The sequence below is a fragment of the Lepidochelys kempii genome, chromosome 20 (assembly GCF_965140265.1).
Source record: "Lepidochelys kempii isolate rLepKem1 chromosome 20, rLepKem1.hap2, whole genome shotgun sequence".
NCBI classification, from domain to species: Eukaryota; Metazoa; Chordata; order Testudines; family Cheloniidae; genus Lepidochelys; species Lepidochelys kempii.
Genome location: NC_133275.1, coordinates 1390145 through 1403527, shown reverse-complemented (window position 1 = coordinate 1403527; position 13383 = coordinate 1390145). Strand labels below are relative to the sequence as shown.

Genomic DNA, 13383 nt, shown 5'->3' with positions numbered 1-13383 from the left:
ACGTGGCAATTCCCCGACTGGCTCAGAGCCCAGGGCCAGCTGGCCCACGTGCTTCAGAGGAAGGTGTGAGACCCCCGCGGCCAGCAGAAATGGGCTAATCTGCCCCCCATGGAGGTGTCATCCTGACCCTAAGAGTTAGAGATTGGCCAGGGCCCCAAAGCAGGAGACTGAATCTTGATACGCTCCTGCCCTTAACGACTTCCTGTGGCGGTGAGTTCCACAGTCCAACGGCGCCAGGTGTGAAAGAGCATTTCCTTTTATCTTTTTGCTGCTGCCCCTTTCAGACGTCCTCTTGTGCGTGTGTTTGAGGCAGGGGAGTGGGTGCGCCCACTCTCCCTTCTCTGGGCCCTGGCTCCGGCGGCGAAGGGCAGGCGGAATAGGGCCAAAGTGTCCTGCACCCAGCACCACTTGTTGCTAATACGGGGGTGAGGAGAGTCTCCATTGTCCTTGTGACCCTCTTGCCTCCCACTGTTGGCCATTCCATGCCCTGGCCGTGTGATTTCCCCCGTCATTTTCACATGCAAACCCTGCCGGTGTAAGTTGCCTGCATACATGTGCCAGGCTGTGGCTGAACTGGTCTCTCGCTGGGCGGAGAAGAGCGTTCGACCGGCCGGGCTTTCCGTGTCAAGCTCTGCACCGGGCGTACAAGGCCGTGATGTTTGCCGGGCTCCTGACACAGACCCGCCTGCTGCGAGCCTTGGGGGTGGCTGGCTGCTCCGGGGAAGGTGTTTGAAACCAGGAGCCCCTGGAGGAGACCTGAACTTCTGCCCTGGTGCCGAGGCGCTTGCTGCGAGCAGGAGCGCGCTCGAGCTGCTATGCCGGCCCTGCTGCTAACGCGTCAGAGTGCGCTTGCAGCCCTCGCTAGCGCGCGCAAGTCCCATTCCCGCACCCCCAGCTTCGGCAGCCGGGCCAGCCTGGGTGTCCCTGCTCCGCTGCTTGCCATGAAGCCTCTGCGTGTGTCCCTCTCCCGCCCAGGTTTGATTGTGAGGGTCTGGAAAGCGGTGAGGACGGCGCGCTAGAAAAGCTGAAATCCTGGAGCAGATCCATCGAGGATCTGCAGCACCCCATAACCCTGTCTGCCCCCTTCGCCACCAGCCTCGCCCGCTCTGGGCGCCCGTCCGCCCTACGGTACGTACCCTCCCCCGCCCTATGCGGTATGTACCCCCCTCTGCCCTACGGCACGTGTACGCCCCTCCCCCCTGCCCTACGGTATGCACCCCTCCCCCAGCCTATGGTGTGTACCCCTCCCCCACCCTACGGTATGTACCCCCTCTGCCCTACGGCACGTGTATGTCCCTGCCCTGCGGTATGCACCCCTCCCTCACCCTATGGTACATATAAGCCCCTCCCCCCGCCCCACGGTATGCACCCCTTCTCCAGCCTATAGTGTGTACCCCTCCACCGCCCTGCGGTATGTACCCCTCCCCCCGTCCGGCGGTATGTACCCCCACCTCTGCCCTATGGCACATGTAAAGCCCCTCCCCTGCCCTGCGGTATGTACCCCCACCTCTGCCCTATGGTACGTATACTCCCCTCCCTCCTGCCCTACGGTATGCACCCCTCCCCCAGCCTGTGGTATGTACCCCTTGTTACGGAGTCCCTGGACGATGCTTGGGAACTGCTCCCCACGAAGCCAGGCAGGACTCTGGGGAAGTCTCCTCTCTGGGAGCAGCCTGTCTGCAGGACACACAGCTCACCCGGCTCCACCTTCCTGGGTCTGACCTCGGAGCATTCAGCCTCCTCTGCCCCTCTGTGGGCTTCCCCCAGCGAGTCCGCCCAGGCGGGGTCCTGGGGAAGCCAGAGGGTCCTGCCCCCCAACTCCGCAGTCAGACGGGACTCTCAGCCAGCCAGTAAAACAGAAGGTTTATTAGACGACAGGAACATGGTCTAACACAGAGCTTGTAGGTGCAGAGAACAGGACCCCTCAGCTGGGTCCATTTTGGGGGGCAGTGAGCCAGACAACCACGTCTGCCCTTCACTCCTCGTCCCCAGCCAGACCCAACCTGTCTCCCCCTCCAGTCCCTCCTCCTCTGGGCTTTGTCTCTTTCCCGGGCCAGGAGGTCACCGGATTCCTTTGTTCTCCAACCCTTTAGCTCTCACCTTGCAGGGCGGAAGGGCCCAGGCCATCAGTGTCTGGGAAACAGGGTGTCGGCCATTCTCTGTGTCCAGACCCCTGCACACACCTGCCCTCTAGGGCTCTGCAATGATCATACACCCTTACCCCACCCCCTAGAGACTTAAGAACTGCCTAGGGGAAACTGAGTCACCCCCACACTATTCAAAGGAAACATTAAGAACAGTCCCGCTTCGTCACACCCCTCCCCTGCCCTATGGTATGTACCCTCCCCCATCCAACAGTATGTACCCCTACCTCTGCCCTATGGTACGTATACGCCCCTCCCCCCTGCCCTACAGTATGCACCCCTCCCCCAGCGTATGGTGTGTAACCCTCCCCCACCCTACAGTATGTACCCCTCCCCTGCCCTATGGTACGTATACGCCCCTCCCCCGCCCTGTGGTGTGTACCCCCCCCCCCCCGCCCTATGGTACCTACACACATACCCTCTGCGCCCTGCGGTATATCACCCCCTCCCCCAACTCTGCACTATGATACCCCCCTCCCCATGGAATGTACCCACCTGCCTGATACACCCCCCTCTGCTCTGCCCTATTGCACGTGACCCCCCCCGGGTCCATGCTCCCCCCGCACTCTGCATCTGCCTGCTCTGCTCTACGCTACGCACCATCTGTGCCCCCCCACCACCCTCCAAGACATATGCTCCCTTCTTGCTTCCCCAGGGCCAGCCTGTCCCCTTCTCTGCTGCCAGCCCCCGTGTCCTGCCCCGGGGGGTCAGTAACGCACCCTCCTCTCTCTGCTTCCAGGGCCCGTCTCCCTCTCGCTCTGCCTGCCCGTCTCTCTGGCCTGTGCTCTCTCTCTCTGTCCTCTGGCTGTGTCTGCCCCACCTCTCGCTGGGTAAGTACCCGCCGGCTCCAGGCCCCACGGCCTGCAGGACACGACCCCCTGGGCTGCCCCCATGCTCTGTGCCTTTCCGCTCTGCTCAGCTGCGCGGACGTGGGTGGGGGTGCGCGCACGTGGGTGTGGACGTTGCACAGATGGGGTGTGTGTGTGTTTGTGTGTAGATGTGTGTAAGTGGAGTGTGCATCCTGGGTCGTCATTCACATGTGTTGATGTGTGCATCTGGGTGTTTGCACGTGTGGGCATGCACGTTTCTTCCTCTTCTCCCCCTTTCGTTTTTCCACCTACCTCCCTCTTGCTCTGCACCCGCATCCATATTTCTTGCGGGATCCCCCCTGCTCGGCGCATCTCTGCCTCGCTCCCAGCCCCTCTGGCACCGGCAGACCTCTGTGCTCACCCCCGCCCCCCAATCTGCCCTGCGGCCCCCCAGTGTGTCCTGCCCCTCCACGGACCCTGCACTACCTGTGTGACCAGCAAGTGCCCTTCCTGCTGTCCTGTCCCTCCCCCTCTGTGTGCCTTGCCCTGCCTGCTCCGTGTGGCACCCCACATCGTCCCCGCGGGCTGGGCGCCTCCGATGGGGCTCCGGGAGCTTCCCTTGGCCCTGCTGCCCCCGGAGCCTGGAGATGGCCCTGGTACCACTCAGGGACTGGGGCCCGTTGGCAGGGGGCGTCCCTGTGGGGCAGCGGTGGGGGAACGGGACAGGCGAGTGTGTGGCCTAGTGGACAGGACATTGCGCTGGGACACAGGACACCTGGGTTCTGTTCCCAGCCCAGCCACCGACCTGCTGCATGACTTGGGCTGGTCCCTTCCCGGCTCTGTGGCTCAGTTTCCCCTCCGCCCCCTGTCTAGACGGTGAGCTCCCTGGGTCTCGGCAGGAGGCTGCCGTGGGACAGGACGGGTGAGGCGCCCGTCCCCTCGGGCTGGTAGGATTGGCTCCTCTGGGACTGCGTCTGAGCGGGGGCTGCCGTGCCGGGCAGCAAGGCGGGGTGGGTGTGGCCGGGATCTGGGGAGGGAGCGGAAGGACACAGAGTCCTCCCTGCCCGGCGTGGCCCGTGGGGCTCAGGCTCGCTGGCCGCGTGGGCCCCACCTGGCTGGGGGTTAGAACCAGTAGGGTTGGCGCAGCTGGGGCCAAAAGGAGCGTGCAAAGTGTGCAGGGCTGAGGCCGGCCCGAGGTGCAGCTCCGGGGCTGGGGGAGGCAGGGCAGTGGTTCGGAGACGCTCGGTCGGGTTTCAGCCCCGGCATCCGGCTCGGAGGTCGCAAGGCAGCCCCTGCCAGGGCTCGCTGACCGCAGCCTGCCCTGTCTCTGCCAGCTGCAGCACCTTGCCCAGCAGGAAGGCATTGAAGAACTCACGGCTGGTGAGCCAGAAGGACGACGTCCACGTCTGCATCATGTGCCTGCGGGCCATCATGAACTACCAGGTACCCGGCGCCTGACGCTTGCCACAGGCTCGGGGGCGATGGGGGGACATGGTGCTTCCACCTCAATGGCTACCGCCCCTGCCCTCGGGCTGTGTCGAGCCCCTGGACCTGCCCCCAAGAGGAGGGGCAGGAATCCCTGCAGGGGGGCAATGGGGTCACCTCCCCTCCTGACCCCCAGGCGGGTGCGTAGCCCTCCCAGACTCCGGCACCCTCTCCTGCCTGGCCTGGCTGTTACTGAATTTGGGACTGGGAAGCAAGTAGCACCTGGATTTGAGTTTCCCCTGGTGCAAAAAATGTGAACTCGGGGAATTTTATAGGAGAGAAAAAAATCAACATCTCCAAGCAAGCGGGGTGGGCACGGATGGCTGGTGAGAGCCCACGGGCTGCTCCGGATGAAACCCTGTCCCGAGCTGCTGGGAAGCAAAGGGGCTGTGTTTGTGTGCCGGGGCTGTGTACCCTGCCTGCCCCTGACCCCCGTTCCTGGCCACCCTTTGCTGTTGCTAACGCCCCGCTCTCTGCTTTTCCCTCCCTCCCCAGTACGGATTCAACCTGGTGATGTCCCATCCCCACGCCGTCAATGAGATCGCGCTCAGCCTGCATAACAAGAACCCCAGGTGAGGCAGAGTGGCAGCAGATCGGGGTCCCCTCCCTGGGTCTCCGCTGGGTCCCCTTCCTGGGCCTGTCTCAGCGAGGAGCTGTGCAGGGCTGGGCCGGGGGAGAGCGCGGGGATTACAGACCGTAGCCGAAAGCTCCTGGGCTCCAATCCAGCCCCGGCTGGTAGCGACAGGCCCTTAGCAGCAGCTGGGTGGCCAGAGTATGGAATGAGTTCGATGAGTCTCAGTCCAGGCCCCGGGGGACGGTGCCCACAGCAGCTGGCAGACACTGGACTCCCCGACCCCTGTCAGGTCAGGGTGGCGGGGAACCTGGCACTTGCCTGGTCTCTTTGGGACCGTCCCCCGGCCCCAGCCCGAGGGTCAGCCCAGGCAGACAGAGGCGTCCCCGGCACAGACTCTGCTGCTGTCAGGCCAGCAGGATCGTGGCTGGGCTCTGCCCTGGCAGGGCAGGGCTTGTGCCTGGTGGGTGAGTCACTGAGCCCGTTGGTCGTCCCCTAGGACCAAGGCCCTGGTGCTGGAGCTGCTGGCGGCTGTCTGCCTGGTGAGGGGAGGCCACGAAATCATTCTCGCTGCCTTCGACAACTTCAAAGAGGTGAGCCCGGCCCTGCCACAGGGGGGCGCCATTCCCCGCACACGCCCCACCAGCTCCAGGGGCTGGGATGGGCATTGTGGGGGCAGAGACTGGGGCCAGCTCTTGGCCTGGGTGACCCAGCCTGGCTGTCGGGGATGGGCAGCCCCATCTCTAGGGACGCCCAGGGATGCTCTGTCCAGCCCGTTCCAGCAAACAGCAGCTGCCCCGGGAGCTGCAGGACGGAGGGATCCCAGGGTTAATCAGACAGAAGAGCAGACCATGCCCCGATGCCGGGGGATGGGCACAAGGGCCTAGGGAGAGCTGTGCGCATGCGGGGATGCCATCAGGGTGGGCCAGGCGTTAACCCCTCTGTGGGCGCCTTGCAGGTCTGCAAAGAGACACACCGCTTTGAGAAGCTCATGGACTACTTCCGGAACGAGGACAGCAGCATCGATTTCATGGTGAGCAGTCCAGCCCCCACCTGGGGAGAGCGTGGCCAGCGCTGCCCTCCCGGGGGCCTCTAGGAAGTGCCTGGCAGCCGAGTCACTGGAGAATAGCTGCCCATGTCAGGCAGGCCTGGATCCCGGCCCCATGACTCCTGCCCCGAAGGCCGGCCGGCTGGTGCCTGGATCCCAGACCCCGTGACCTCCCCCCACCAAAGGCCGGCCGGCTGGTGTGGGTATCTTGCCCCCGCGTTCCCTGCGGTGACGCCCCCTCTCCCTTGCAGGTGGCCTGCATGCAGTTCATCAACATCGTGGTGCACTCGGTTGAGGACATGAATTTCCGGGTGCACCTGCAGTACGAATTCACCAAGCTGGGCCTGGAGGAGTTCCTGCAGGTAGAGCCGGGGAGCACCAAGACCCTAGATTCTCCTCCGTCAGGTGCATCGCGGTCACCTCAGGGGCTGCAGCTCAGTGTCAGGGGAGGAGATGGACACGTGGCCAGGCTGCATCAGCCCCTCTGGGGCCCAGCACCGGCTGCTTTAGAGCGAGGCACAATAGGCAGAGATGGGGGGGATCTGCGCCCCAGGCCTGCCCCTGCCCCCAGTAGTCAGGGATGGGTTAAGCCCTGGGACAGGAGGTTTAATCTCCAGGCAGATGCGGAGAGGAAGGGTCCTTAGGCCCGGAGAGAGGGGAAGTGACTCCCCCAGGCTCATGGAGGGCAGCCGCCCTCCCTCTCCAGCCTCACCGTGCCTCAGTTTCCCTCTCTGGGACATGGGCGTGGGCGACAGCACCAGGGGTGGTGCGAGAGGAAAGCTGCGGCAGGGGTCCATGCCACTGGGGAGAAGTGGGTGCTCTACGAGGGGCCGGTGCCCCCTGGGAAGGGGAGGCGGGTGGGCGGACGGTGTTCTGCTGCCCTGACGCTGGGTTCCCCTCCCCTGCAGAAGTCGCGGCACACGGAGAGCGAGAAGCTGCAGGTGCAGATCCAGGCCTACCTGGACAACGTCTTCGACGTGGGGGGGCTGCTGGAGGACGCGGAGACCAAGAACGTGGCGCTGGAGAAAGTGGAGGAGCTGGAGGAGCACGTATCCCACGTAGGCGTCTCGGCCCGTCTGCACCAGGGGCTGGGTCTCCACCAGGCCATGCGGGGTCCGGCCCCACCCGGGGCTCTGCACCCCACCAGGCCTCCATGCCATCTCCCAGCAGGGTGCTGGCTGCACCGAGGGCTCCAACTCCCACGAGCCACCGGAGCGGCGTTCGCATCTGTGGACTGCCTGGGCGGATGGGTCTGGCTGGAACCAGCACCGGGGGTCGGGGCTAGGCTGTGAGGTGCTCTTGGCCCTCACCCTTGAGGGGATTCTGCAGAGGTTCTTCTCTGGGGGTCTGGGAACATCAGACTTCCCCCAGGAGTGTCCCGGGCGCGGGGGGGCAGATTCCCAGGAGTTCTCCTGCCATGGGGCGGGAGGGGGCGAGGGGGCCTCGCTTCTGATTGTGCTGGGGATGGGGGCTGCGTCCAAACCTGCTGCAGAGCCGGCAGCCGGGTGTACGGCGCCCTGGGCCCCCGGTAACAGCGGCCTCCTGCTCTCTCGGCAGTTGACGGAGAAGCTGCTGGACCTGGAGAACGAGAACGTGATGCGCGTGGCGGAACTGGAGAAGCAGCTGTTACAGCGAGAGAAAGAGCTGGAGCTGGTCAAGGTGTGGGGCAGGGATCGGGCCAGGGAACCCGCCTGCCCCCCGGCTGAGCGGCTCAGCAATGGGGCCGTGAGCCTTTCGTCTGCCATGAGCCGAGGGTGCTCCCGTCCCTGCCCCGTTCCCAGCATGCCCCTGTCCACCTGTGGACTGGGGAGCCGGGGGTCTCCCTGCCTGGGGGGCTGGCAGGAGCCTGGTTGCTACTGAGCGTGCTCTGCGGGAATATCCCTCGGCGCGGCCCCTTTCCGTAGCCGAGGGCCGCGTTCCCGGCCACGTGCCGAGCTCTGGGAGCTGGGCCCCGGGCTCCGTCCGCTGGGTGCAGCCCGTGGGCCAGCGGCTCAGGCCCGCTCCGGACGTGGGGGCCGGGATCTGGCTCGTGGGGGGGACGCAGCCCTAACCGCCCCCGTCTGCCGGGACAGGAGACCTTCGAGAGCGCGACTCACCAGGTGCACACGCTGCGCAGGATCGTCAAGGAGAAGGAGGAGGCTTTCCGGCGTCACTGCGGCTCCCGCCAGCCCGGGGAGCCGGGGGGTGACCCGCTGCCGCCCCTGGAGGGCGAAGGGGACATCCCCGACTACGACCTCCGCCTCCCGGTCTTGCCTCCTGTGGAGGCAGCCCCCCCACCCCCGCCTCCCCCGCCCCCTGTGCCCCCGCCGGCCCCTCCACTGCCAGGTAAGCTCGGCCCGTGCCTGGGGATTGGGGCCAGGTGTCCCCCCAAGGAGCCAGCGCCTCAGACTCTCCCTCTCTCCCCACAGACAAGTGCCCCCCTGCGCCCCCACTGCCTGGGGCCTCGCCCTCCGTCATCCTCACCGTGGGGTTGTCAGGTAGGAAGCGTCCCTGTTGGGGGATGGCGCCCGAGGAGTGCTGGCCCTGGGGCCAGTGCGGGGGGGGGTGTCCCGTGGGGCAGGTGGGAGGATCCTCTGTGGGGGGGGGTTCCCATGGTGCAGGCAGGGAGGGGGTCTCTCATGGGCCGGGGGGGAGAATCCCCCATGGGGTGTTTGGGAGTGTCACGGAGTGTGGGGGAGTCCAGGCCCTGCACCCCTCTTCCTGGGATTCACTGAGACTCTCAGCCAGCCAGTAAAACAGAAGGTTTATTGGACAACAGGAACACAGTCCAAAACAGAGCTTGTGGGTACCCCCAGGACCCCTCAGTTGAGTCCTTCTGGGGGAGCAGGGAGCTTAGACCCCAGCCCTGGGGTTCCCTGTGTTCCTCTCCCCAGCCCCAAACCGAAACTAAACCCCCCCAGCAGGTTCCCTGCTGCAGTCTCCGTCCACATTCCTGGCAGAGGTGTCACCCCCTCCTCCCTCTCCCGGCTCAGGTGACAGGCTCTCAGGTCTCCCCTCCCCAGGGCACATTCCCAGGTCAACACTCCCCCCTCCCTGCTGTGTCACATCCTCACAGGGGGTGTCTCCCATGGGGCAGGCGGGGGGGGAGGGGAGAATCCCCCACAGGGTGTGTGGGGGTGTCTCTCATGGGGCAGGGGGGGAGAATCCCCCGTAGGGTGTGTGGGGGTGTCTCCCGTGGGGCAGGCGGGGGGGGGGAGGGGAGAATCCCCCGCAGGGTGTGTGGGGGTGTCTCTCATGGGGCAGGGGGGGAGAATCCCCCATAGGGGGTGTGGGGGTGTCTCCCGTGGGGCAGGCGGGGGGGGGTGTCTCCCTGGAACTGCCCCTCATGTCCAAGGCCTGGGCTATGGTTGCGGGAAAATTTCCCTCCAAATTCCCGCCGCCTCGCCCAGCCGCTGGGTTTGCAGCCTCGGAACCGGTGAGGGCCTTGGGGTGCCCGCCCGGGGCAGAGGGACCTCGAGGACCCCCGGGGCTGCCCCTGCTGCTGCCTGCTCTTGAGGCGCCCCCTGCGTCTGACTCCACTGCCCCGTTCAGCCGGCGGGCGCCCAGCTCGACGAGAAGCGGCTTGGCCCGGGGGCGCTGACCCTTGGGGCGGGGGGCTAAGGGGCCCCGGTGTCCTGGGATTTGCCGATTGTGGGCAGGTCCTTCCAGCCCGGGTCTGTGGCTGGCTGCATGGGGCGGCTGGGGACATCGCCCGGGGCCGTGCCCCTCTCTCCGGCCCTCTCTGCCCAGGCTGGGGGGCTCCCTGGGGGCGAGCGAGGCGGTTTCACGCCCTCCCTGCCCCCTTGTCCCCAGCCATCCGGATAAAGAAGCCCATCAAGACCAAGTTCCGCCTGCCCGTCTTTAACTGGACGGCGCTGAAACCCAACCAGATCAATGGCACCGTCTTCAGTGAGCTGGACGACGAGAGGGTCCTGCAGGTGGGGCAGGCCGGGGGCCTCGTCCCGCTGGGAGCGGGAGCGGAGCTCACGGCGCGGGGGCAGCTGCCGGCCTGGGGCAGTGGTGCGCGGGGGCTGGGGCTGGCTCATTCCAGTGCGATGTGGGATTCCTAATGGGGTCTGTCCCCCCCTTCTTCCTGTCCTTCCTAGGGAGCCTAGCGGGGGTCCGTGGGGCCCCGGCGATGGCGGCGGGCGGTCTCTAGCGGGGGTCCCGTCCGTGGGGCCCCCGGCGATGGCGGCGGGCGGTCCCTAGCGGGGGTCCCGTCCGTGGGGCCCCCGGCGATGGCGGCGGGCGGTCCCTAGCGGGGGTCCCGTCCGTGGGGCCCCCGGCGATGGCGGCGGGCGGTCCCTAGCGGGGGTCCCGTCCGTGGGGCCCCCGGCGATGGCGGCGGGCGGTCCCTAGCGGGGGTCCCGTCCGTGGGCCCCCGGCGATGGCGGCGGGCGGTCCCTAGCGGGGGTCCCGTCCGTGGGGCCCCCGGCGATGGCGGCGGGCGGTCCCTAGCGGGGGTCCCGTCCGTGGGGCCCCCGGCGATGGCGGCGGGCGGTCCCTAGCGGGGGTCCCGTCCGTGGGGCCCCCGGCGATGGCGGCGGGCGGTCCCTAGCGGGGGTCCCGTCCGTGGGGCCCCCGGCGATGGCGGCGGGCGGTCCCTAGCGGGGGTCCCGTCCGTGGGGCCCCCGGCGATGGCGGCGGGCGGTCCCTAGCGGGGGTCCCGTCCGTGGGGCCCCCGGCGATGGCGGCGGGCGGTCCCTAGCGGGGGTCCCGTCCGTGGGGCCCCCGGCGATGGCGGCGGGGCGGTCCCTAGCGGGGGTCCCGTCCGTGGGGCCCCCGGCGATGGCGGCGGGCGGTCCCTAGCGGGGGTCCCGTCCGTGGGGCCCCTGGGGATGGCGGCGGGCGGTCCCTAGCGGGGGTCCCGTCCGTGGAGCCCCTGGGGATGGTGGCGGGCGGTCCCTAGCGGGGGTCCCGTCCGTGGGGCCCCCGGCGATGGCGGTGGGCGGTCCCTAGCGGGGGTCCCGTCCGTGGAGCTCCTGGGGATGGCAGCAGGGGGTCCCATCTGTGGGGCCCCCGGGGATGGCGGCGGGCGGTCCCTAGTGGGGGTCCCGTCCATGGGGCCCCCGGCGATGGCGGCGGGCGGTCCCTAGCGGGGGTCCCGTCCGTGGGGCCCCCGGCGATGGCGGTGGGCGGTCCCTAGCGGGGGTCCCGTCCGTGGAGCTCCTGGGATGGCAGCAGGGGGTCCCATCTGTGGGGCCCCCGGGGATGGCGGCGGGCGGTCCCTAGCGGGGGTCCCGTCCATGGGGCCCCCGGCGATGGCGGTGGGCGGTCCTTAGCGGGGGTCCCGTCCGTGGGGCCCCTGGCGATGGCGGTGGGCGGTCCCTAGCGGGGGGTCCCGTCCGTGGAGCTCCTGGGGATGGCAGCAGGGGGTCCCATCTGTGGGGCCCCCGGGGATGGCGGCGGGCGGTCCCTAGCGGGGGTCCCGTCCATGGGGCCCCCGGCGATGGCGGTGGGCGGTCCTTAGCGGGGGTCCCGTCCGTGGGGCCCCTGGCGATGGCGGTGGGCGGTCCCTAGTGGGGGTCCCGTCCGTGGAGCCCCTGGGGATGGCAGCAGAGGGTCCCATCTGTGGGTCCCCCGGGGATGGCGGCGGGCAGTCCCTAGCTGGGGTGCTGCCCCCCATTCTGCAGGGACCCCCAGGGAGCTCCTGGGCGGGGTCCCCCAGCCGAGCGGGCAGCTCGCGCGGCCAGTGCCGCAGTGCTGCTCCCGGTTCCTGGCACCGGGTGACGCGCTCTCCTCTCCCCGCCAGGACCTGGACCTGGACGAGTTTGAGGAGCTCTTCAAAACCAAAGCTCAGGGCCCCGCCGTGGAGCTGCTCTGCGCCAAGAGCAAGGCCTCGCACAAGGCGGCCAGCAAGGTGACGCTGCTGGAGGCCAACCGGGCCAAGAACCTGGCCATCACGCTGCGCAAGGCGGGCCGCAGCGCCGAGGAGATCTGCAGGGCCATCCACACGTAGGTGCCCCCGGGCGGGGCGGGGCGGGGCGGGGCGGGGGGAGCCCCTGCTTTGTGCCCCCAGCCGGAGCTTGGCCTCTGGGAAGACGGGGGGCAGAACCCCCGGCGTCGGGGGCGAGCAGGCCGCGTTGCAGCGGGTACTGGGAGGGTGAATGGCCGCCCGCAGCCGGCTCCGGGAGGGCAGCTCCCCTGCCGGCCTCGCGGCCCCAGGCTGAGGCCCAGCGGGGGCCGGCCCCCCACGCGCTGTGACGGTCCGGCCGGGCCGGCAGGTTTGACCTGCAGACGCTGCCGGTGGACTTCGTGGAGTGCCTGACGCGGGTGCTGCCGACGGAGGCAGAGGTGAAGCTGCTGCGGCAGTACGAGAAGGAGCGCAAGCCGCTGGACGAGCTGGCGGACGAGGACCGGTTCATGCTGCACTTCAGCAAGGTGGAGCGCCTGGCTCAGCGCATGGCCATCATGGCCTTCCTGGGCAACTTCCACGAGAGCCTGCAGATGCTGACGCCGGTACGGCCCCCGCCCCGCCCCCGCCCCCGAGCCCGGGGACCTGGCCGTGGGGCCCGAGGCCTCGCCCCGCCAAGGCGAGGGGTGGGAGGGCCAGGGGCTGGGCTCGTCGGCGACGCCCCTTCGTCTTCGGCTGAGCGACAGCCAGGTCCTGGGGGCCAGTTAACCCTCTGCTAGCTCCAGCCCCCTGGGGTGCCGCTAAGGGCAAGTGCTCCCGCCCCCCAGCTGGCCCCAAAGACCTGGGGCGGGGGGTGGAGCTGGGCTGAGGCCTTCCAGCCCCCTCCGCACAGATCTCACCCTCCCCGCCCTCCACACAGATCCCCTTGTCCTGTCTCGCCCCAGGCGGGGGCGAGGGGGGGGGGGACGGATGGACGCACCCCAGGCAGGCGAGGAGGGGGGACGGACGGATGCACCCCGGGCAGGGGGGGACGACGGGGGGGGGACGTTGCCGGCTCGGCTGTAGGGGGGACGGATGGACGCACCCTGGGCAGGCGAGGGGGGGACGGACGGATGCACCCCGGGCGGGGGGGACACGGGGGGGGGACGTTGCCGGCTCGGCTGTAGGGGGGACGGATGGACGCACCCTGGGCAGGCGAGGGGGGGGACGGACGGATGCACCCCGGACGGGGGGGGGGACGTTGCCGGCTCGGCTGTAGGGGGGACGGATGGACGCACCCTGGGCAGGCGAGGCGGGGGACGGACGGATGCACCCCGGACGGGGGGGGGACGTTGCCGGCTCGGCTGTAGGGGGGACGGATGGACGCACCCTGGGCAGGCGAGGGGGGGGGACGGACGGATGCACCCCGGACAGGGGGGGACGTTGCCGGCTCGGCTGTAGGGGGAACGGATGGACGCACCCTGGGCAGGCGAGGGGACTCTGAGATAGCGCGT

The 13383-nt window shown here is 68.6% G+C and overlaps 1 protein-coding gene across 1 annotated transcript in view; it reads left to right on the top strand.

The window, feature by feature from the left end:
• The window catches only part of FMNL3 (formin like 3), a 47278-nt gene that overhangs the window by 27620 nt on the left and 6275 nt on the right, over nt 1-13383 (top strand). Inside the window, exons 6-18 of the mRNA XM_073319196.1 lie at nt 976-1128; nt 4288-4396; nt 4934-5010; nt 5509-5602; nt 5968-6042; nt 6309-6419; nt 6966-7115; nt 7615-7716; nt 8130-8382; nt 8466-8534; nt 9850-9974; nt 11789-11991; nt 12261-12640. Coding sequence (XP_073175297.1) covers nt 976-1128; nt 4288-4396; nt 4934-5010; nt 5509-5602; nt 5968-6042; nt 6309-6419; nt 6966-7115; nt 7615-7716; nt 8130-8382; nt 8466-8534; nt 9850-9974; nt 11789-11991; nt 12261-12640 — 1901 coding nt within the window. The remainder of the gene's footprint in view (nt 1-975; nt 1129-4287; nt 4397-4933; nt 5011-5508; nt 5603-5967; nt 6043-6308; nt 6420-6965; nt 7116-7614; nt 7717-8129; nt 8383-8465; nt 8535-9849; nt 9975-11788; nt 11992-12260; nt 12641-13383) is intronic.